Consider the following 25,357-nt stretch of genomic DNA (forward strand, 5'->3'; position numbering starts at 1 on the left):
TGCTATAAAGTTCAATTTTGCATTTTGCCAAAGAAGTATGAAAAAATCCATCAACAAACAAAATAACCCAAGTACCATCCACTATCCCCATGACTTTATGAAAGAAAGGACATTTTTAACACTAAAAAAGTAAAAAGACATTCCTAAAAGGAAGTTTTTTGAATAAAATTATTATGAAAACTCACTACATTGCAGATAAGTATGTGTGTATTTTATCTCATGGCCACAAATTGAACTTACTGATACTTGATTGTGAAAGAGCATTTAAGAACCACTGATCAAATAAATCACTGATTGAGATTTTGCTGAGAACACTGAGGCTGAGAGGCTCAGTAGGTGAATTCAGTCAACCATACTCTTTGGGGGCAGAACATGCTCTGAGTGACTCAGACTAATGATAGTCTGGAGCACTGTGTGTTGGCGGTGGGGAAGGGTAGAGCAGGAAATGCTCTAGTCTAAGAATCTGACATCTGCATTCTGGTCACATTTACCAGCTGTTTGACCTTGGCTAAATCACTGAAGCCACTGATATGTGAGTTTCAATTCCCCATCTAGAAAACGTGTCACAGTAACCCATCTTGTTCTTAATACATAATAAAGTAAGCATGGCCATCAGTTAGCAAAGGTAGCAATGAGAACAAACACCTTGGAAACAGCCATCCCAGTGTTCAGTGATCTTTCTTCCTTTGAGTCTTGTCATAATAGCCCTGAACACAGGAGGACAGGTAGGATTTACACCTGTTTTTATATGTGAACGTTTCAGTATGAGAGATAGGAAATACGTGAAAAATTTCCTGTGCCACAGATCAGCTGGCTAAAAGTAATGATATGGCAAGATTTCATTCTTTTTTGTGGTTGAGTAATATTCCACTGTATATATAGACCACATCTTCTTTAACCATTCATCAGTTGATGGGTATTTAGGCTGTTTCCATAATTTGGCTATTGTAAATAATGCTGCTATAAACACTGGGAGGCATGTATCCCTTTGAATTAGTATTTTTGTATTCTTTGAGTAAATACCTAACAGTGCATTTGCTGGATTATAGAGGTAATTCTATTTTTAACTTTTTGAGGAAACTCCATACTGTTTTCCGGAGTGGCTGTACCAGTCTGCATTCCCACCAACCGTGCATGAGGGTTCCCTTTTCTCCACATGCTCACCACCATCTGTTGTTTCTTGTGTTGTTGATTTTAGCCATTCTGACAAGTATGAGATGATATCTCATTGTAGTTTTGATTTCCATTTTCCTGATGATGAGTGATGTTGAGCATCTTTTCATGTGTCTGTTGGCCATCTGGATGTCTCCTTTGGAATAATGTCTATTCATGTCTTCTGCCCATTTTTTAATTGGATTATTTGTTTTTTTGAGTGTTGAGTTTTATAAGTTCTTCATATATTTTGTATACTAACCCTTTATCAGATATGTCATTTACAAATATCTTCTTCCATTCTGTAGGTTGTCTTTTAGTTTTGTTGATTGTTTCCTCTGCTGTGCAGAAGCCTTTCTTTTGATAACTGATGAATGGATAAAGAAGAGGTGGCATATACATACAATGGAATATTACTCAGCCATAAAAAAGAATGAAATTTTGCCACTTGCACAACATGCATGGAACTAGAGAGTATAATTCTAAGCAAAATAAGTCAGTCAGAGAAAGACAAATACCCTATGACTTTATTCATATGTGGAATTTAAGAAACAAAACAAATAAGCAAAGGGGGAAAAAAGAGAGAAAGGAGAAACCAAGAAACAGGCTCTTAACTGCAGAGAACAAACTGATGGTTACCAGAGGGGAAGAGGGTAGGGGAGTGGTGAAATAAGTGATGTGGATTAAGGAACGCACTTGTTGGGATGAGCACTGGGTGATGTATGAAACTGCTGAATCACTGTATTGTATACCTGAAATTAATATCACACTGTATATTAACTAACCGGAATTTAAATAAAAACTTAAAAAAATTTTTAAAAAAAGGTTATGGACTACATGTGATATTCATTGATATTCATCAATCAGTGACTTTTCCATGAAAACAGAGGTAAAAGCATTCTGGAAAAACTTAAGTAGGGAAAGGAAGTAATATTTATTGAGCAACTACTATGTGCCAGGCGATGAGTTAATTGCATTCCATTTATCCTGGTGAATTTTCATGAGCACATTTTGAGTCATGTGCCATTTCACAGATGGCTTAAGTAAGCGAAGGTCACAAAGCAAATAAGAGGCAGAAAGGGAATTCACACCTGTGTCTATCTGACCTTTGCTGAACTCCATGCTCTTTCTCCAGGAAACTGAAGACATGATGACAGAGTCCAGAATGGTAGCTCTCCTGACAAAAACATGTTTTCGAAGCAAATGGTGTAAAATGGTTTATCATCCTTCTGGAGCAGACACACATAATAGGGTGAATATGTTTGTGCCCAGGGTCCATTTTTCTTATAAACAAAAGGTGAGGTTTGGCAGCCTCTTTGAAAAACTTTGAGCTCAACATAAATGGTGTGTGTGTGTGCGTGCGTGCGTGTGTGTGTGTGTGTGAAATATAAAAATATACACACATGAAAGACCTGTCTGGTCTGTCAAGTTCTGTCAATTTGCAGGCACATTTTTCTGATCAATTCCTGTGAGCTGTCAGATGACTTGACAGTAATATCCAAGCAACTTCTTTTTACCAGAAACTGCTTCAGAAAGTTAATATTAAGGAAGCAGGTTGCTTTGAGAAAAAGATACTGAAAAGGAAAAATAAAGTAGGGTGAGGGTTTTCTTGCAAATTTTATTAAGTGAGTTTTAATATAATCCTTTTCTTCCCATCTCGATGGCTATGATATAGTATAAAAATTTTGGAAGTTTATGAAATCATGTTGATCATAGATGATAATGAAATGATAAAAGCACCAAATTACCAAAGATAGTTATATTATTGGGGAGGGATAGGATTACAGGGATGTATACTTGCTGTATTCTCTGTATCTTTGATGTTTGAATTTTACATAATGAGTAAGTATGGCTTTAGTAATCAGAAAAAAGTCAATAAAAAGTGAAAGACTGGGACACCTGGGTGGCTCAGTCCGTTTAGCATCTGCCTTCAGCTCAGGTCATGAATCCAGGGTCCTTGGATCGAGTCCCGGATTTGGCTCCTTATTGGGCGGGGAGCCTGCTTCTCCCTCTGCCTCTCCCCTGCCTTTGCTCTCTCTCTCGGACATATAAATAAAATAAAATCTTAAAAAAAAATGAAAGACTCTCAGAACAAAAACATTATTTTTGAGAAAGTTGTATTAGAAATCATGACAATTTTATAAGATTCTATTTAATTGTCATTACACAAGTGACATGAATATATTGTCCTCGTAGATAAATCCTCCTGGGAAGTCCCTCCCCCTCAGACACAGAGCCGCCTGGAAGCCTGGCTCTGTTCCCCTCCTCAGAGGCTACTATGCGTCTACAAGTACATTACATGTTTATATATATGTACTATTTTTCATCCTCTGCAGCCGTATCACATCCTTAGCCATATTATACCATGTTTATGGATCTGAGACATGCTTTTTTTCAGGCAAAACAGGTCTTGAATTTCTATGTCAGTACAGAAATGGCTAGCTCATTCTTTTTAATCTGTTCATTCCCTTTCCATAGTGTTGGATTTATTCCTTCCAGCAATAATTTAGGTTGCTTCCAGTTTGTCAGCAGTTTAAAATAAAGTTTAAGATACAATCATGTCAACTGCGTAACAGTAAATATGTTCTTTGTTTTACAATTTTAAAGTCTTCATAATAGTATGCAAATTCTTCGTTCTTAATTTGGATGGGGGAGGAGTAGGCAGAGAGTATTTTAAAAAAAGATCAAAGACAGAAAGTTACAAAATTTGCCAAGGGCACTGTCAAGGACCAAAAAACAAAATCAGGGGCTCCTGGATGGCTCAGTTGGTTAAGCGTCTGCCTTCGGCTCAGGTCATGGTCCCAGGGTCCTGGGATCGAGTCCCGCATCGGGCTCCTTGCTCATCAGGGAGTCTGCTTCTCTCTCTCTCTCTACCTCTCCCCTCAGCTCATGCTCTCTCTCTAGCTCTCTCTCAAATAAATAAATAAAATCTTAAAAAAAGAAAAAGAAAAACAAACAAAAAAGCTCTATTCTGAGGAGCATGAACCACAAGGGCACTCAGGAGTTCAATCAAACTAAGAGGAATTTTAAGAGGAAGCTTTGAAATTTCCTGCATTTCAATAATGCTGTACAGAAAGAGGTACAGTGTATGAAATTCACATGCAAGGTGAATTCTCTCTGATATGCAACATAAACAAATCTACAGTGGAAAAATCATGGTGAGACAGATAATCTTTATAAAGCCACAGAATCTCGATGCTAAAAAATGCAAAAATGGTCAACTCTAAAACCTTTTTATACAGAAGCAGAGCTTGACCCAGTTGGTTAAGTGACTGGCCAACCACTGGGGGCAAAAGGCACTGAAAGTAGGTTTTCTCATTCCAAGATGAGTAGAATTGTTTTTATTGGCAGTGTTTCTCAAACTTTTCCAGGGAGGTCCCTGAGAGTAATAGATACTGATGCACCCGAGGTGGGGGTCAGAGCTACAGAGCGCTAATGGGTGCTGAGTATTTATGTGGAGACAGTCTCTAGGTTAAGAGACATTTCATGTGTTTTGTTTTGTCTTTTTTTTTTTTTTTCATTTATCCTCCATTGCAATTCTGACAGAAAACGGAGACACAGAGAGGAATTGCACAGGTACATTCAAGTCCAGCCCACACCTGAAGTCCCACGGATCTAACCCTTCAAGCTCCTGCATGGGCAGCAACACATCTGCCAATGTCTTGTGTTCTGTCTCCTGAAATGCCTGTGGCATTGCTTGGTGGTCAAGATGGAGCACTTGTGGGACCCCTGGGTGGCTCACGGGTTAAGTGTCTGCCTTCTGCATAGGTCATGATTCCAGCATCCTGCTCCCTGCTTGGCAGGGAACCTGCTTTTCCCTCTTACTCTTCTCCTGTGCTCTCGCTCGCTCTCTCTCAAATAAATAATAAATAAATAAATAAATAAAATCTTAAAAAAAAAAAGTGAGCAGCTGGGCCAGTCGGCCTGAATCACAGATACACCCACCTACCAGGTTCTAGGAAGATTACTTCTTTGAGCCTCAGTCACTCATTCTGTAAAATGGGAACAATAAATAACCTATCTTCTAGGTCTGTTGTGAGAACTGAATTAGGGAATCCAGGGCAAACACCCAGAGCGGTAAGTAACATACACCAGGCAGTTGATGAGCGTTTAATAGTCTTATCAAATTAATAATAATTTTACTCCACCATGGATCTGTGCTTAATTTTTTTTTCTCCAAAAAGTTTTTCTTAAACTTTCAGTAAGCCTCACCCCAAAAGATGGATGATAGCTTCTTGCACCCATTGCGGACCAATGGGTTGTGTACCCTGTCTCCCCCCTCCCCCTGCACTGTGTGTAAGGTAACCAGGGGAAAGGCCCAGTTACAGGACAAAGTGCACATCCCCTAAAAAGTTGCACCATGCCCTCCAAACGTACTTCTGCTTGCTCTCTAAGCTCCTTTCTCACTACAGTGTCCCTGCCCTTGACGTTCTAGTAATCTTTAGCTTCTTTTTTTTATTTAAGATTTTTATTTATTTATTTGAGAGACAGAGAGTGTGCGCACGTGCAAAGGCGGGGAGAGAGGGAGAAGCAGACTCTCCACTGAGCAGGGAGCCCGATGCAGGGCTCCATCCCAGGACCCTGGGATCATGACCTGAGCCGAAGGCAGACGGTTAACAACTGAGCCATCCAGGCGCCCTCCGTCTTTTTAAAAGATTTTATTTATTTATTTGACACAGAGAGAGAGTATAAGCAGGGGGAGCGGCAGGCAGAGGGAGAACCAGGCCCCCCACCAAGCAGGGAGCCCGATGCAGGGCTCCATCCCAGGACCCTGAGATCATGACCTGAGCCGAAGGCAGACACTTAACTGACCGAACCACCCAGGTGCCCCAATCTTTAGCTTCTTATAACTCCTCAAACAAACAGCACATTCTTGAATTTTCACATTTTCCTGCGTGTGCACCACAGCTCAGCCTAGGAGGTGTTTTTGTTTGTTTGTTTTGGTCTAATCTGATACCAGGGAAGCTTCTGCTCTTCTTCAGGACCCCGCCTGCACACGGCCACTTCTCTGGGTGCTACCAAATCACCACCATTGACCCCGCCCCCTCGCCCAAGCACTGGCTGCTCCTTCCTCCACCAGGACTTCTGCGCCTAGCCTGTTGTGGCTTGAACCCACTCTGTCCTGCAATTCTTATGGATTTGCTCTCCCTTTACCAGACTTGAGCTTCCCGAGGGCTGGGACGGGTTTTGTCTTGCCAGAGTCTTGCACGGTACCTAGCAATAAATGTTGGTTGAACAACTTGGGTTAGATTTTACTTAGCAACCATCCCTGGGGCAGTGGCGTTTATTTACCGTGACTCTAAAAATTGACCCCGATCACATCTGTTGGTTCTCACTGGAAGGCCATTTTTGGTCATCTTAGGTCTTTGAACAGAAATAGTCAGAACCGTAATATGAAGTAGAATAACTATTGGAACTGGCACCAAGCCCCAGAGGTACAACAGTAAAAAGAAGTGGCATACATTCTTCTCCACCTCCAAATTTCCAGCCCTTCAGGTAAACTCAACCCTTCTCCTGGGGTAGGGGGCTGGAGGGGGGCTCGGTTTGCCCCTCCTCCTCTGCCAAGTCAAGTCTCCTATTTACAGCTGTCCAGTAACTACAGGTTACAAGGCGGGTTCCTTGGCAGGTCCTTGGCCATCTCTCTGGCCTCATCTCCACCCCTCCCTACCTTCACTTGCCCCTCCCGCAGTGCTAAATCTCTTCTGGTTTCTCCACACATACAGGGTAGCATCTTTATCTTTGTTCTCCCCTTGGCATAAAATGATCTTCCCTGACAGGGGCACCTGGGTGGTACTGTCAGTTAAGCATCCAATTCTCGGTTTCAGCTCAGGTCGTGATCTCACGGTCCTGGGATTGAGCCCCCACCCCCGTCAGGCTCTGCACTCAGCTTGGAGTCTGCTTGAGATTCTCTCTCTCTTCCTCTGCCCCTCCCGCTCGTGCTCTCAAATAAATAAATAGATCTTTAAAAAAAATGACTGTCCTTGTCTTCCTTCACTTTGCTAATTGGTGTACAATTTATAAACAATAAAGCTGACTATTTTGAAAAAGGGTACAGTCCTGCTCACATATGGAGAGGCACATCACTCCCCAAATCACTGCACCCCATGCTTCTGTGCAATCAATCGCGCTCTGTCCACCTCCAACTCCTGGCCACCATTTATCTCTTTTCTGTCCTTATAATTTTGCCTTTTCTAGAATGTATTATAAATGGAATCATACATTATCTAGGCTTTTCCATCTGGCTTCCTTCACTTGGCATATTGCTTTGGAGATTCACTGATATTGCTGCGTGTCTCCGTGGTTTACTCCTTTTTGCTGCTGAATAGTATTCAATTGTATTTCTTTTCCCATTTTTAAGACTCAGTCTAAGAGTAACTTTCTCCGGAAAGTGTTCTCTGATGCAAGGGTTATGTGCGGAGTCTGCCTTCCCACAGCATCCCAGACTCACCCTCATCATACACACAACACATTGTGCATTGATCATTTATTGATGTGTTCCTGGCTAGACTTAATTCTAGGAAGGACAAAGTGTGGTTTTGTTATTCCCACGCTCCCAACACATAGCACAGTGCACAACACCTAGCAGGTCCTCAGATACGAGTATGAAGCTCTCGTTGGACGGAGACAGCGTTAAATTCGGAATTTGGACGCTCTGAAAAATGAACTCCCACTTGATATGATTGCATGGGATTCTCTCAAGAGCCCTGTGAAGTTGGCACTGATAGAAACACACTTTACAAAGAAGGAAATTAAGGCATGCCTGTTTGAACCTAAAGCCCACTCTAAAATACAGTGTGACAGTGATATTCTTCTGCAACTTGTATGCTTTAGGACTAGGAATCTGTGTTTTGAGAGCAAATGCCCATCTCCTTTAGCCTGTTCTCTCGAGCCAGCTGAAAAATAAAGATAGTGTCCTGTTGGCTAAAAGCAAAGCTGTTAGGCTAGGTCAAACAAAATGGCGGTCCAGTGGATTGCTGGCTCTCAAGAACAGGCTAATTTGTTTCAGATGGCTGGAGTTGGCTGGAAAGTTGCAGGCAGCCATCACTGCCTGAACTAAACCGAGGCTGCAGCTGGATGGCACCTGGCCACACGAAGAGGGAAGTAATGGGGAGAAGGGGCAGAAAACAGAAAAAAAGGGTTTTGGCTTAACTGTCACTCAACCGGCTATCTCTCAATTGGGAAAATTAATCTGACAAACCTCCCATCCGAGATCTGTAAATAACTACTATTGGTTCCCAGAAGGTGCGGGGCTTAAGGGTCCACACCAGGGAAGAGGAAGCAGGACAGGAGATAATTGGTGATGAAGCCTGAGTCCTCCTCTCCCTAATTCCGCATGCAGTCCCTCACTCCCACAAAAGACTAGAAGGGAATTAAATTCAACTCACATGGGCCAGTCGATCAAATCTGGCAAAGAGCTCGTTGAGCATCCGGACCAGCTCCTGGGCGGACAAGGTTGTGGAGAGGTTGGTAAACCCTTTAACATCTGCAAAAAGAATACTAGACAACAGGGGAGGGACAGGGTGGGGAGAAGGCATATTAATATTTTACTCCATCCTGGAAGACATCAACACCATCCAAATAACTCAACCGTGGTCTGAGATTCTAGTTCTCCCTGCCATGAGAGTCAGGAGGAACGTGTCAGTATTTAACAAATATCTCAGCAGACAGAGTCCCCCCAGGGGTTCAGGAAGGGCAAGGGGGCAACGGAAAGCCCTTCTTCCTATGCAGGGCCATGGAGTGTGGGCAATGCAAACAACCCCAAAGGGAATTTGTCACTATGAACAGATCAATTTGTTGTGGAAAGCAAAATGAAGCTTTACGAATTACCTCTTTGTTTTCACAGTGAACTACAATGCAGATGCTGTGAACATAGTGTGAAATGGACACAGGGGAACAAAAAATAAAAAAATAAATCTCATTATCTCCAGCAAATGACATACCTAAAATTGCAGGCAAATAGAGAGTGGCATTTTTCAAAAATTATGGGAATAGGTAGCAGAGCTGGGAGACCTCAGGCAGAATAGTTCATTGCCTAAAACTCTCACACTGACTAAGGATTTAAGTGGGGTCAGGTCTTAGCTCTGCGTATGTTTGGCATAAGGGATGAGGAAAGTAAGGGAAGGGGGTAGTCCTTAGCCATCTGAAAGCAAGGCCTGCCTTAGTTCATCCACCCAGTGAGTATGTGGGGATGCCACTCCACTGTGAAGATGAACAAACTGGGGCTCAGAGAGGCAAGGAGACTTGCCTAACAGTCCCCTCGTAATACGTGGCAGAGTTGGGGTTGTCCACTTAAACTGTAGGGCACTGCCCCCCCACCCACCTCTCCGTACTAGCTCAGGGACCCAGGCAAGAGCAGAGGTCCCTCAGTGTGGAGCAAAAGGAAGCCTCGTGCCCTGTTGGTAGGAATGCAAACTGGTGCAGCCACTGTGGAAAACAGGATGGAGTCCTCAAAAAATTAAATGATCCAGTAATTCCACTACTGGGTATTTATCCAAAGAATATGAAAACATTAATTTGAAAAAATTATTATTTTTGCAGTATTATTTACAATAGCCAAATTATGGAAGCAGCCCAAGTGTCCATCAATTGATGACTGGATAAAGAAGATGTGGTATATATATGCAATAGAACATTATTCAGCCTTTAAAAAGAGTAAATCTTGCCATTTGCAATGACATAGATGGAGCTAGAAAGTATAATTCTAAGTGAAATATGTCAGTCAGAGAAAGACCAATACCATATGATCTCACTCATATGTTGAATTTAAGAAACAAACAAACAAAAAATGAGCAAAAGGGGAAAAAGAGAGAGAGACAAACCAAGAAACAGACTCTTAACCATAGAGAACAAACTGATGGTCACCAGAGGGGAGGTGGGTGGGCGATGCGGGAAATAGGTGATGGGGATTAAGAGTACATTTACTGTGATGAGCCCTGAATCATGTATAGAATTGTTGAATCACTATATTGTATACCTGAAACTAATATAACACTGTGTGTTAACTATATTGGAATTAAAATTAAAAAAAGAAGAACATAAAAAAGAGCAGAGGCACTTTTCATGTTGTATCATCTTTGAAGCTAGGATACCATCTTAGCAGTGTTTCAAACTTTTCGTTTTTATTTTTCTTACTGTTGCATAAAATAATGGCGAGTCTTACAATCAGTGTAACTTAGTTTTAATGTGATAGGTTAATTAGCCAGAAGACATTGTGCAATGTGTGTTGACTTACATTGGTTACTAACCTCAGTATTCAGTGGTTCTTAAATTTGTCTCCGTTATAAACCCTTTTAAGAATCTGACAGAGGCTATGAATTCTCTCTCCTAAAAATGCACAAGTATTCACAATTTTGCACTTCATTTCAAGGAATTTGCACCTTCCCTGACGCCCATTTATGGACTGATTAGGAATCAGGCCCCGGTTTAAAAAAAAACAACAACTATTGCTTGAATTAATTATGTAATGCCTTCATTATTTTAGCAAATATCTGTGCATCTACCATGTGTCTAGCTACACATTGCACTAGGAAGTTGGATTAAATGATAAAAAAGATGCAGTGTGTGTCTCAAGATGCTCACAGTGTAGGGACTGAGGTAGGCCAGTCAAGGAGAAAGACAGAAACAACACAGGAGATGAATACAGCAGCCCCCTCCTTATCCAAGGATGGTGGGTGGGGGAGGAGGATCTATTCTAAGACCCCCAGGGGATTCCTGAACCTACAGATAGTACTGAATTCTATAGAGACTATTTTTTCCCCCTATACATGCATACCTATGATAGAGCTTAATTTCTTAAAAAAAAAAAAGTTTAATTTCTAAATTAGGCACAGCAAGAAATTAACAACAATAGTAATAAAATAGAACAATGATAGCAATATACTGTAAAGTTATGTGAATGTGGTCTCTCTCTGAAAACATCTGTACCCACTGTTCTTGTGATGAGAGATGATAAAATGCCTACGTAATAAGATGAAGCGAGGGGTGAGTGATGGAATGAGACAGGCACTGCACTCCAGTGTGAAGCTACTGTTTACCTTCTGACGTTAAGTCAGAGGAGGGTCATCTGCTTCTGGACTGCAGTTAACCGTGGGAAACTGAAACCATGGATAACAGGGGGACCACTGTACTCTGACAGAAGGACACACTGAGGGATGACCAGTCACAGGGGATCAAGAGTTTCCTGATGCAACAAAGTCTCAGCTGAGTTTTGAAGGACCCATGTAACTAGACAGATGGTAAAGTGAGTAGGATGGGCAGTCTGAGCAGAGCAATCGGCACCTCTTAGGGTCTGGTGGAAGTGGGGCAAATGTACCGAAGCTCTGCAAGAATTCAGGGGCAGCTGGTCAGAGGGTAGCACTGAGCAATGGGGTGGGGAAAAGAGAGAGTGTGTGTGAGTTAGAGATGCGGAGCAGGGCAATGTTGGAAATGGGCTGGTAAGCCAGGTTCAAGAATACAGACTTTGTCCTGAAAGTGATGGAAAGCCAGTGAAGGGGTTTAAGCATGCGCCTGATGCCTTTAGATTTCTAGTGTATACGGTTTCCTCTGGGCAAGTCACTACATGGTCACCGTCCTGTACAGCATTCCGATGGCAGAGCATCTGCCAAGTGCATAGGACCAAGTGCATAGGATTTGAGTCTAGACAGATCAGAGTTCAGAGCCCAGCTCACCACTTACGAATACCAGGACGTTGGGTAACTTCCTGAACTTCTCTAAGCCTTTGATTTGCGAGCAGGAGATAATTCTAGTATCTGTCTCGTTGGTGGGTAGCAAGTGCTTAGCACAGTGCCTGGCATAGTAAGTGCTCCATAAATGTGTTAGCTCTTTTCATTATTTTACAAAAATGTACTAGAATTGAATGATTGCATTTGAGAGGTAATGAGAGAAGAGAGGTATCAGAGGAGAAAGTAATTAGATCATTCGTTACCTGCAGCTGAAAGAATTCCTAACTGTTGACACAAACGGGAATAAGAAGAGTTACAGCAACATTTACAGAGTATCTCCTGTGGACTGTCCTAAGTCCCACATGTATGAACTCGTTCGTTCCTCATAACAATCCATGAGGTGGGACTTACTGTGACCATCTCCATTTTACAGATAAGGAGATGGAGACCTGAGTAACTTGCCCATGGACATGAAAAGCTAGCATTTGAACCAGGCAGCCTGGCTCTGGAATCTGTATTCTTTATCACTCTGGTGTGCTATCCCTCAAGTGGTGAACTCCAGGTCAGGTCTCTTGATTCTAGGTATGAACTTGGAACCTTCCATGATAATCATCTTGGAGTGTATTCATTTTAGAACGTACTGAAGAGGCCATGTTAATTTTCAAATCTAATTTGCTTATGTAAGTTGTTTATTTGGCTAAAAATAAGTGTTGTTACCTAATAGTTGTTCTGCAAATGGAGAGACTTGAAGAAAGCTTTAGCACAGTTCTAAAGAATCGTTAGGAACATGGGCCCTGGGTAGACTCTTCTTCCTAACTGTGTGTCCTTGGAAAGTTTATTTAACCTCTCTGAGCTTCCATTTTCTTGATAATAAAGAAGAGATCACTGAAGCAACTCTGTATCATTACCTACAAGTGGGTAACTTTTAAATCACAACATAGTTCTTGATAAGTGGAGGATATGTAACTCCTTGGGGAAATTTCTGGGAGTCAGAGAGTGTTTAATAGATTGCCATGCAGATAGGTCTCAAAAGCCAACAGGTTCTCTGGGCCCACTCAGTTGCATTTTGCTTGTACATGAAACTCTGGTCTACATGGCCAATGTGGTGGCTACCCATGTGGACAGGGCTGACTGGAGAGAACAGCCAGCCCAGAAAGCGGGTAGACTGAGTAAGCCTCTAAAATTAAGGATTTTCTGATCCCTGATGAAGGTTCATTGAACTGTCTAACACCGGGAGAGGTAAAGACAAATCTGCCTCCTGAGTAGATCCAAACAATGTGCGCCAGCAAATGTGCCAATGTCCATGGCGTGGGGCTGGGCGAGAGGAAGGGGAAGGGAGCTTTGGGAGAGAAGCAAACCATCCTCCAAATCCATGTTCCCCTGTCACTAGGAAAGGCCGCTGAGCTGGGGATTCGGTTTTCTTCTCGTGTCTGGGTAGGGCCATGGGATCACGGGTCTCATCAATGGAATCTGAACAGAAGTGATACATGTTATCTCTGGGCCAAGGAGGTGTGCCTTTTCTACCCGTTTCTCCTCCAAGAGCCAAATGCCAAAAACTCTGAGTCCAGGGGAGGACCCAGATATAAAACTCGGGGGCCTTTGTCCCTGAGTCACCCGCCAACCAGGAACATCAGCAGTGGGCAGTTGTGTGAAAAAATGTTATTGAATTTAAATCAATGCAACTGAGAAGTGATTTGTTGGAGCAGACAGTATTACTCTGAATAATGTAAGCGTCTTAAATATATGGGAAAAAATAGGGGAAATGAATAGAATTGGGCAGGGGGGACTAGAAGCCCAAAAGACTTCCAGTAAAACATCAAGTGGCCAAGTAGGTCTCCAGAGAGAATCCAGGAAAGTCTCAGATGCACAGAGCTGAAATCAACATGAGAATCCAAACTGTCCATTGCAAACAGTGCAGCTTTTAGATTAGGAAAATGAGGCCCCAAAAGATGAAATGATGCAGCCAAAGTCTAGCAGGAGATGTGGCTCAGAGAATGTGTTCTGGAACGAGAAGCCTAATCCACTGGTTTCCAGTCCCCTGGGCACAGGAAGGGCCGTGTGCACGCCTTACCATACACACTGTACCGACATGTGGACGCCTACATACACAACAGGAGGCCAAGAATTGTAGGAAATATAATCAAGAGTCAGACATTTACAGCAGACTGTTTTTAGGGAAGGGTCACAAAACAACAGACAATAATATAAGCAACAGAGAAGAAAGAATGAACTAGGTGGGTTGCCCTGAAGAGACAGACACAGGATTGGAAATAATTTAAAAAATGTTCCCTCCACTGCAGTGGGTGTGCTCTAGGGGCTGGGGAACAGGGCAGAGCAGCCGGTCTGGCTTTGTTCTCAGACATGGGCTAAGGACCACCCTCTTCTGCTTTTCTCATCTCTAGTCTTATTTTAGCAACTAGCAACCTTGCAGTGGCTGGAGGGACCCCATCACCCCTCCCAGAATTCCTCTTCCCGATACCAGAGGGAGCGAGCGGTGGGCATCCCGCCCCCCCCGCCCCCCCCTCAACCGCCTCTGTGATGGCCAGAGAGGCCCAGTGTGGCAGCAGGGTCTGCAGACTCTTCTGCTAGAACGGCTTCTTTGCTGTGGGCTGAGGCCGTTGAGAAATGCAGGGCAGCAAACCCAATTCTAATTTAGTGCAGTGTGCACTTCTGCAAGAGGGTCTGTCTCAAGCTTAAGAACTCAGTTTAATGGTTTAAAATAAATGGGTGAGGTGGGGAAGGCAGAAGTCACTTTAGTTGTTCTTGACTAAGGGAAGCACTGAAAACTGATGGTGCAGAAAGCAAGCCAAACATGTCATTTATTGAACTTAAGGCTCCCAAGTATGTTGGTGTGGGTGTGCAAGCTTGTTTAGTTTTTCCTTTTTTTTCTTTCTTTATTAAGGGTAATTACTCCTCCCCCACCATCACTTTTTCCATGGTGACAGGCACTTTCATAATATTCTTTTCATATCTACATATCTATATATCTCATATAATAATGATAATCATCAATATCAGAGAATATCATCATATATACATAATATATATGTTATATATTATATAGAGATACAGATATAGACAGATAGATCTCCCTGTTCAGCCTTCACTTGTACTAATCCCTCGGTTTAAGATTCCTTTTCTTTGATATTTTTCACTAAGCTGACTCAATTTCCAATAAGGCAAATAAGAATCATCTCTTTTTTTTTTTTTTTTTTAATTTTTTTTTTTTTTTTTTTTTATTCATGAGAGACAGAGCGAGAGAGAAAGGCAGAGGGAGAAGCAGGCTCCCAAGGAGCAGGGAGCCCGATGCGGGACTCGATCCCAGGACCCTGAGATCATGACCTGAGCCGAAGGCAGACGCTTAACCATCTGAGCCACCCAGGCGCCCCAAGAATCATCTCTTTTAGGAAGCTTTCTTTTATCACCCCACCCCCCTCACTCCAGGTATTCCTCTTTTTATGATCCACTTGCACCCTTTGCTTACTGTAAAAATAGAATCCCACAATGTATTATAATTATAGATGCTTCCCTGAGCCTGTTGTCTACAACTGGTATTGATGAGTTCCCATTACGGATGGGACCAATTCGTGGATCTGGGGAGTATCTTTTATGGGAGCAGCTATTTGACAAAAGGCTGCTTTGGAATCCAGGCATCTAAACCAGTGTAGCTCTATTCTTGGACAAAACTCTGATAATGACCTCTATGAATACGTCTGCTGGGTTAGAACCATGCTTTCTGCTGGACTTCCTTTCAAGTGAGTGTCCCAGCATGCCAGGTGAATGCCCAGAGAGGCTGGTAAGAAGGAAAAGTTGTTCCTCCCTCCGACCAAAGTCAAGAAGAAGGGAACCAAGAGGGTACACTGGTCAGTTTTAGAGCTATTTAAGATATAAACTTTTCTCCTACGTTTGGGAATTTTCACTCTATGATATTTAGTGGGAGGGAGATATAATTCTACTGTACAAGCTGCAAATGTCAGATATCTGCTTTCCAGGCACTTTTTTTTTTTTTTTTAAACATTCTTAGTTTATTAATCGTCTCATGAAAATCTGCTCTTCTGGTGAGTGACTGGGCTAAGCCAATCAGACACATCTGCCCGAGTTAACTCGCAGCGCAAAGAGGCCGGGGGAACAGGGAGTGGGGGCAAGGCAGAGTCAGCCACTCCAGATCCTGGGGCACTGCAGGAGGAATCCAAGAGGTAGCAGCTGTGTTGGGGAAGGCGACAGAGTTGGTAGCATAAGCAGTGGATTCTTCAGGAACAGTGGAGGAAGCGTACTCACTGGCCTAGTGTTCAGCTGTGATTCTGGCCCATTTGCTGAGCCTGCCTCTCCATCCTTCCCCAATTACTCTGTGAGCCACTACTCAGCCTTTCTACAGACTTCTTTTAAATCAACCAGGGTTAGGTTGTTTCTGCTTATAATTAGGAAACATGTCTGAAACAATCTACAATATGTCCAATGCTCTACTATATGCTTACCCCTATTCTATGCTTTATATGTATCTTCACTCACATCATCTGCATCAACCCCTGCAAGGTGGTTATTAAAATGCCCGTTTTACAGAGAAGGTCCCTAAGATTCAGCTATGTAAATTGCCCAAGGTCACACACAAGGAAGAAGTAGAATTGGAATTTTAAAACTGCCCTGCCTCATGAAGGAGCCCCCACCTCTAATTTTTCAGTACATACCATATTGTCCAGGGTAGTGCTCGGCAGAGAGGGCACTGATGGATGGATGGGTGAAGGATGGATGAGTGGATGGGTGGAAGGGTGGGTGGGTAGTTGGGCGGATGGGTGGATGACTGGGTGGGTAGATAGTTGGGTGGATGGATGGGTGAGTGAGTGGTGGGTAGTTGGGTGGATGGGTGGATGGACGGATGGATGGATGGTTGGCCAAAAGTATGTTTACAAAAGCAAAATCAGCTGTAATCCTTTTTTATATTGTTTTGAAGAAAGTTATAAGGGATATAAGGAGAAGAGCTACGTGATCACTCCTGAGGAGTCTAGATCACATCCTGGAATTATTTTTTTCAATCATAATGTAAAAGGCTTTTGCTTTTCCACTCGAAATATAAAGGCAGGCAAGCCAATATAATTGCATTTCTCTGACATTCTTCTTGAGCCTCAATTTGGAAAGGAACTCTATGATGAATAATCACAGGTTAATGAATTAATCAACCAAATAAAGAAAGGCTTTGACATTCAGGCAGACAGAAGTCATGACACTCAGATGAGAGCAGCGAGGTGCACAGCCAGATCACGCAAGGAGCCAGGGTGGTGGGGGGTGGGGGCGGCGGGGGAGGGTGCGTGGTTCTCACCTGACGTTCTCATAGCGGTGGATGTAGATCCGATGGAACTGGTGCTGCAAGTGCTCGTCTTCAACATTGGTCATGTCGTTGATCATTTCCAGGACGACAAAGCGGGGGAGCACAGATAGCACGAGCCGCTCCTGGAACAAAGCAATGGAGAGGGACAGGCTTGTTAGGCTGACCAGCAAGTCTGAGACCCTGTCTCCATCACTGATAGTCACGTAGTATTAGGTGAGCTTGGTCATGTCTGTGCCTTAGTTTCCTAATTTGGCAAATAGCAATAAAATCATCTACTTCCCAGACTTGTTGTGAGCATTCCATGAACTAAAACGTGCGATAGGCCTGGCATGAATTCCCTCCCTCCTCTCTGCTCTCCTTAACTCTGCTCCCATGCAAAGGGCTTTATCAGTGAAGTGCCCACGGAGCTTCATACGATGAGGCTTCTCCTCTCTTGAAAGCTGTCTCGTCATGAGACTGAGAAGCGTGGTTCTTGAAAATGACCGTGCATCGTGTCCATTTTGTCTTCATTAGACTATTTGCCAGCTTCCTGGGTATCCGTGGCCCTGCTCATGCATCCGTGCTGGATGGGAGTAGGTGCTAATCACGGCTTTGAGGGGCATTCAGTTCCTGAAAATAGCAGAAGTTCAATAAATGCGTCCTAAACAAATGGTGAACACACAGATGGCAGAGACTTAAGCTTATGGTTCCTCCCCGCCACTGGAACTTGGATCGTGATTCATCCATTTATTCATTCAGTTACCATGTCAAAGAGAAGGTGCCATGTGACAGGTGCAGTGCTGGGCGTGGAGAATCAGCAGAAAACCAAAGCAGGCATGGCACTCGCCTCTGAAGAGCCAGTGTTCTAGAGCTAACAAACAGATCCTGGAAGAGATGAAGAGGAGCTGGTGGCTACTTTAGCTGAACGGTCAGCTAAAGGACAGAAGAGTGACTGAAGCAGGGAGCTAAAGGACAGAAGGAGCAGTCCTATAGAAAGCTAGAGAAGGTGCTGCAGGCACAGGGGGACAACTAGTACTGAGGCTATGGGATACAGTCTCTTTTGAAATTCACTCATTCATTCACTCCACACGTTTACTGAGATTCTCCTGTAGACAAGTATGTTAGCTGCTATGAATATAGGAGTGAACAAACAGATGTGATCCTGAATTCCCTGGGGGGCTTACAGGCTCCGTCTCAGAGATGACAGGCTCAAGAAGTGACAGTCATGGTAGCAGAGAGGTCGGGCGAATGTGGCTGGCAGGAGCTTGACAAGCACTATGAAGGTAAGTCAGGGGTAAGCTCTTGCTAGCAGCATGAGCAGAGAACCCAGTCACTTGGGGCAGACTGCTCTGTAAGCCACCGATGAGGTCCTGGGAGCCTTGCGAGAGCTGTAAAGGTAAAGGAGGAGAGGCTGGGCTTCTACTCAGTTTGGCATCAAGACTCAGAGCCAGGCACAGAGCAAGTGATGAGAACTCGGATCCGCAGAGCCTAAACATTTGTGCCAAGTCTCAGGAAGAAGGCATATGCTCAATCCTGGTCCAGGGGCTCGCCACCCAAGTGTTCTAAACCAGACAGTTATTCAGATGAGCCACGCCTTCCTCTGATCGTCCTGGACCTGCCCCGGGGATGCCTTCTCTAATGGCTCTGCTGAAGTGAAACCCTCCGTGAAGCACCCCGCCCCCGAATCCTATGCCATGTTGACCTGCCTGTTTCTGCCCTGATGGCAACCTCCACCAACTTCTGAACCAGTTCCTGGACTACTTGAATGCAGTACCAGTTCTCCTGGCTGACCTCCACTTACCAATGCTCTGGATTACCTGACTCAGTGGGTCCACGTTTTCCAGTCCCTCCCTCACACCTGTCAGCTGGGCACTTACAGGGCTGAAGGTCCCCAGCTCATAAGGAGCTCTCTAAATGCCCACAGCTTCTATTCCATATTAGTCCCATGCAGGCTAGGAGCCTCTGGGCTTGTTCCCACATGCAATTATGTCGGTTTATCTGTGAGTGTGTTCACTCTATTTAATTAGGTATTAAATTAAAATTTTTAAACAAGTAGGAATGAGTGTTGCTGTTTGTATGAAAATGGAATTGAATGCTTCGGGAAGACTTGGAAATGCTGAGTAACCAAAACATCGCCACCAAATTAAGACATGGGCCAGGTGGCCATGAATGTTTGTGAGAAAAGTGATAAAAATTCAAAAGTCACTCTGATAATATTGCAAGAACTTTTAAATTCTTGCTCCATTTTAAGAAACTAGAAGTCTTGGCTGATGCACAATTAGCTATGGTCTCAATAAGAAACAATAGATCAAAGCTAAAAATAAATGCCTTGGCCTTATTTTAAAAGACCAGGTAATGAATGTATTATTTTATGTTTAAGTCATAAATAAAATGTTCAAGTATAATTTTTCAATAGTTCCCCATTTTAATCTACTGTTCCAATGAATCAAGCAACCACGCGCCCTGATTACTTCCACTAAAGTGGTTTTACAATTCCTGTTTGGATGTCTGTCACCTCCCCCAGGCCACGAAGCCTTTGAGAGCCAAGGCGGTGTCCTGTCCACTTCCAGAACCCAACACAGGCTTTAGAAGGAAGGGGTAGCCATATTTATCTGGATTCCTCTGGTGACAGATCAATACCCAACTCAACAGAGTTTCAGAAAACTCAGGCTTTATCCTAAGGATACTGCGGTGTCTCATGGAAGCTAGGGGCAAAACTGAGAGGCTGGGTCTTGGGAACAAAAGGACCCAGTGAACCTTAATGACTATTGCCCTTGAACTTGGATTTCTACTTATCCTACAAATTAGCAAGAGGCTCTCTCACTTCTCCTTTACTGAGAGTTCTTATGCCTTCTATCTTTGTATGCCTTGTATCTTATGCCTTCTCTCTTTGGCCATTTTGAGAAGATTCTTGCTCAGTTCAAGACTCACCGTGTGTGCATAAGGAGTCTGCTTGGGTCAAACATTCAGTGCTGCCTAAGGCTCATGGTCAGGTGCAGGGGCACAATAAAGAGCATGGTCATCACTGAAGTGACCATTAAGAGAGGGGCAGGTTGGATACAGAGGGGAGAGAGTAAGTCCCAACCAAGCGGGGACATGGCAGAAAACAAAGATGCACAAAACAGTAGCCAGTGCACACTTGCAGAAGGAATAGATGAGTAAAAGACAAATAGCTGTCCCTGAAAAGGGTTCCGCTTTGACCACAGGGGTGGAGAGCAGGGAACCTGGAGGGAAGGTCAGTAAGCGGAAGCAGCAGTGTAGGCTGGTGGTCACGTGCACCGCCCCCAAGGTAGGCTCTGGCTTCGAAACCTAACTCGGCCCGTCCCTAACTCTGTGACTTGGGCCTCATCCTTTAGCTTCTCTGTACCAGTTTCTCCATCTGTAACCCAGAGCTGATAATAACAGCACCTCTTTTTTTTTTAATTTTTAAAGATTTTTATTTATTTTTTGACAGAGAGAGAAAGACAGCGAGAGAGGGAACACAAGCAGGGGGAGTGGGAGAGGGAGAAGCAGGCCTCCCTGCTGAGCAGGGAGCCTGATGCGGGGCTCGATCCCAGGACCCAGGGATCATGACCCGAGCTGAAGGCAGACGCTAAACGACGGAGCCACCCAGGCGCCCCATAACAGCACCTCTTTGACAGGGCTGGAGGATGAAGTGAGTTAGTATTGGTAAAAGAATTAGATCTAGTGTCTAGCTTGCTGTAACCACAGCCCAAATGTTGATGAAATTCACTGGCAAGCATGCTCTATTTTAAGCATTGTTTTAGAACTCGAATTGTACTTGGGTGCAAATGCTTTAAGCTCTTGAAGTAGGAACGTTACACAGGAAGTATGGGGGGGATGAATAGACAGAATATAAAAAGGCTATCGTACTACACAGTGAAAAGCTTCAGTCACACTTGTAAAAATGAAAATTCTTCCATTTTTATTACCAAAATCTTGATTCTGGCAGTTGAGTTTGTATCTGAAAGGGAATTTACGGAACTGTCACCCAGAACTGTTACTGTTTCTGAAAGCTAAGCGTGAGCCCAGCCATGCAAAAGGTGTTGTTGAGCTGGCTCTGAAAGCCATAGTCTGTATATGCTCTTTAGGCTGATTCAGTGAGGGGGCTGACAGTCCGGATACCATCCGTGTCAACTTGGTGGGGGTCTAAGACCACCAGGAAATTTAGTTCTGCCCAGAAATGCAAAGACCAAAAGTTTTGGAGTCAGGCAATCTTAAGTTAAGTCCTGCCTGAGCTCAACAACTGGCTCGCCTTGTGACCATGATAACTTATATGACCCCTTTGTGGCTCAGTTTCTTCATCTACACGATGGGAACAAATACTGCCTGCCTCCCAGGATTGTGGTTTACACTCAAGCCCTTTTTATAGATCCTGGCATACAGTAGGTGTCTATTAAATAGCAGTAGTCGTCAAGGGTGTTTTAACTCATTCCAGTGGCCGGTTCACAGATCATAGCCAGCATTACTCTATAGTCTATAGTCCACAATACGGAACAGAACTTAAAGGATGAGTAACAAAATTCAGGTTTCAGGGACCTTTTTCTTATTTTTCTCTTTTTAAGGAGTTAGGATTTTCCCAGATCCCTTCATTTAGTAGTTGCCAAACAAAGCTCTTTCTTCATTCTTTGGTTTGCTTAAGCATTGCTGAATGCCTATTGTATACCGGGAGGCCCCAGCACATAAGGCCAATCAGGCCCTGCCTTCACAGATCCTGTAACTTTGCTGTGTGTCCCCAGGCAAGTGACTTAACATCTCCAAGCCTATCATCTTCATGTGCAAAATGATAACAGTAGCTCCCTTCTGCGGTTATCCTCAGAACCCCGTGAGATACATTTGCTCAACATGCCCTGGGAGTCGGGGGGATGAAGTGGGGAGTGGTCCACCCCAGGTGCAGACAATAAGCGGGTCCCTGGTCTGTAGAGAACTTAAAACAATAGTTAGAGGACTAAGAGTTGCTTTGCTTTTTATCATTATCACCATTCACAGACTATTTGAAACAATGTCAGCGAGAAAATACTCCCCTCCACTCCCAGGATAATGTTACTCGAATAAAAAGGAAGGCAGTTTTTTGCTCTGGTAATAAAATGATAAACCAAAGGCAATATGACACTAAAATCATGATGCTGAGTTCTCCTGCAAGGAATTTAGTCAAATGTGCAAAAGAGCACATTTGCTGTATACAGCAGACATTAGGCGCCCAATCTGCTGCCAAGCATCGCCTCTTGAAAAGTATTTCTTTTAAGCACTTCGTATGGCTTGAGGATTTCAGTCCTTTTAGAGAGCGCTGAAAGGTTCTTTCACGTAAGGTTTGCCACTTTTCTCCGACACAGAAAAGTATTGCGCCATTTTCAACAAAGAGACATTGACATATAGGTCGGAAATCACAATCAGAAGACCTGAATTTGAGTCTCTTTCTGGCATGGGCGTACTCAGTGTCTGATCTTGGACCAGCTCCTTCCTCTCTCCGAATCTGAGTTTTCTAAGGTGTAAAGGCGGTCATTGAACTTTGCTCTGCCTACTTCACAGAGGGGCTTTATTGAGGGTGAGACATTCCAGCTGGATATTATGGTGTCTTAAAAAATAGGGGTTCACCAGTTAGGAGTGAGGGAAGACCATTCAGGCAACAAGCAAAGACACAGGGGATGGACAGCAGATGGCAAGTTTGTGGGTGAGTTCACCATGGTTGAAGGTTCTCTGTGAAAGACTGGTCAGAGTTGAGACTTGAGAGTTCCCTGGGAACAGTTTGGAATGGCCCTTGTTTTTTTTTTAAGATTTTATTTATTTATTTGAGAGAGAGAGAGTAAGAGAGAGCATGAGAGGGGAGAGGGTCAGAGGGAGAAGCAGACTCCCTGGCGAGCAGGGAGCCTGATGTGGGACTCAATCCCGGATCATGACCTGAGCCAAAGGCAGTCGCTTAACCACTGAGCAACCCAGGTGCCCTTGGAATGACCCTTGTATCTTATGGCAAGGAATTCGATCTTCAGCTAATAGGGAAATAGGGAGCGAGTGATTTTTTAAGTGGGAGCGGAGAAGGGAGGTGACATCATTATTTGTGTGACCCTAGAGAATGGATTGCAAGGCTAGGGGACAGACAGAAAATATGCGACATAGTTGTTGCCATGTCTCCAGCAAGGAGAGGAGATCTGAATGTGGGCCAGGGCAGCGGGCAAAGAGAAGGGTTAGAATGGAGAGACAAAGGGACGGTACTGTCATTGTATATGGGCTGGAAAATTTTCCAAAAAGTTTTTGAAATTCCACAAGGGATGAAACCATACAAAACAGGGAAAATGGTATATATATATATATATATATATATATATATAACAAAGACATAAATATAAATTATATATTAAATTATAAATATGTAATATGTAAATATATATGTAGACAGATACAGATATAGATTGATCAATCAATAGGTAGTCAGAAAGATAGATACCCTGCTCATACAGTAGCCTAGGAACCCAAAGTGTTCTGTCTTCTCTATTTCACTACGGTCATTTCAGTGATGCCCAGCAATGCTCATGGACCTACTGAACAACACAGAGCACCCGGAGTTATACAGTCTCTGTACACTGCAGTGTAAACAACATTCAGTGCTAGCAGGGACTGCTTACCTGCTGCCTGGGCTCAAGGAGGAATGCAGACAAGCTCCCTAGTGCAAAAGCACTCAAAATCTCAACCACCGCAGAGCAGCACCATGGCTGTCTCTTACATAGCACGCACCAAAAGGAAATTGCTTGACAAATTGCTGCTTCTGGTTTTCAAAACTCCTCACATGGGGCTTGGCAAGGGAGAGCATGGTAAGGAAAGAGCAATGCGTCTTTCTCTAACCTGAGAAAGACGAGTCTTGGAGCTCTCTGCCTCTTCCTTCAGCATCCCCTGATCCCCCCCGCCCCCCCCCAAAAAAACCACTCAGCAAACTGATTAGCTCCCACTGCTCTGCTTAAGAACTGGCATCTAGGGGATGGGAGAACCTGGATTTTAGAGGTGGAAGGACCTCTGTACTGCTTGTCCTTCTTCTACTAGTTGTGTGATTACACAGCCACATCTCTTGATATTGGGCTGATAATCCCCACCTTGGGGGCTGTTGAAGGAATTGAGATAATCTATGTAATACCTAATGCATAGAGGGGCTCCATGAAAGCCACCTCAATTTTTCCTTCCAGAGTTGCTGAACATGTAAGTCTGAATTCCACCTGGATAGTATATACTATGGTATACAGTAGGAACCCAATAAATGCTTACTAAATATCTCTTGCTTGTTGCTGTGCTAACAGGTGGCCATTGTCATGTTAATTATTCCATGTTAGTAATAAACTACTGGTCACAGAGTTAGCTATGTCCTTTGCATTCAATACTCCCGTTTAGGTTGTTTAGAAGTAAAAGTGTTGCTCTCAGAGAGCACCTCTTACAACAGGGTTAAGTGGATAAAATCAAGACTGGCCATGACATTAAGGCACATTCTCAGAGAAACCCAAGTAACCTGTACTAAAGAATTTCCAGCCCTGTCTTTTTCCATTTCCACCTCTCTATGGTCATACATCTGAAAAGGGGTCCCTTTTAATGTTATTCATCCATTTATTTAAGTAATCATTATTTTTCAAGCTCTTTTTTACTCAAAATGACACAATTTAATGAAAAAAAAGAAAAGGTTGCTACTCTCACCAAACTTCAGACAAGTACATAAAGGTATTAGGGTGGTATCACACCAGTCAGAATGGCTAAAATTAACAAGTCAGGAAACAACAGATGTTGGTGGGAATGCGGAGAAAGGGGAACCCTCCTACACTGTTGGTGGGAATGCAAGCTGGAGCAGCCACTCTGGAAAACAGTATGGAGGTTCCCCAAAAAGTTGAAAATAGAGCTACCATACGATCCAACAATTGCACTACTGGGTATTTACCCCAAAGATACAAATGTAGGGATCCGAAGGGGTACATGTACCCCGACGTTTATAGCAGCAAATGTCCACAATAGCCAAACTGTGGAAAGAGCCAAGATGTCCATTGACAGATGAATGCATAAAGGAGATGTGGTATATATATACAATGGAATATCATGCAGCCATCAAAAGGAATGAGATCTTGCCATTTGCAACGTTGTGGATGGAACTGGAGGGTGTTATGCTGAACAGAGGAAGTCAATCAGAGAAAGACGTGTATCATATGACCTCACTGATATGAGGAATTCTTAATCTCAGGAAACAAACTGAGGGTTGCTGGAGTGGGGGGTGGTG

At 43.5% G+C, this 25,357-nt stretch overlaps 1 protein-coding gene across 1 annotated transcript in view; it reads right to left on the bottom strand.

Moving 5' to 3' along the window:
• The window catches only part of ADCY8 (adenylate cyclase 8), a 208,661-nt gene that overhangs the window by 107,461 nt on the left and 75,843 nt on the right, over positions 1-25,357 (bottom strand). The window contains exons 3-4 of the mRNA XM_081817142.1: positions 17,128-17,258; positions 8,538-8,649 (exon numbers count right to left, since the gene is read on the bottom strand). Coding sequence (XP_081673268.1) covers positions 8,538-8,649; positions 17,128-17,258 — 243 coding nt within the window. The remainder of the gene's footprint in view (positions 1-8,537; positions 8,650-17,127; positions 17,259-25,357) is intronic.

Source organism: Leptonychotes weddellii, chromosome 4 (assembly GCF_054177405.1).
Source record: "Leptonychotes weddellii isolate Sample4059 chromosome 4, ASM5417740v2, whole genome shotgun sequence".
Lineage (NCBI taxonomy): Eukaryota > Metazoa > Chordata > Mammalia > Carnivora > Phocidae > Leptonychotes > Leptonychotes weddellii.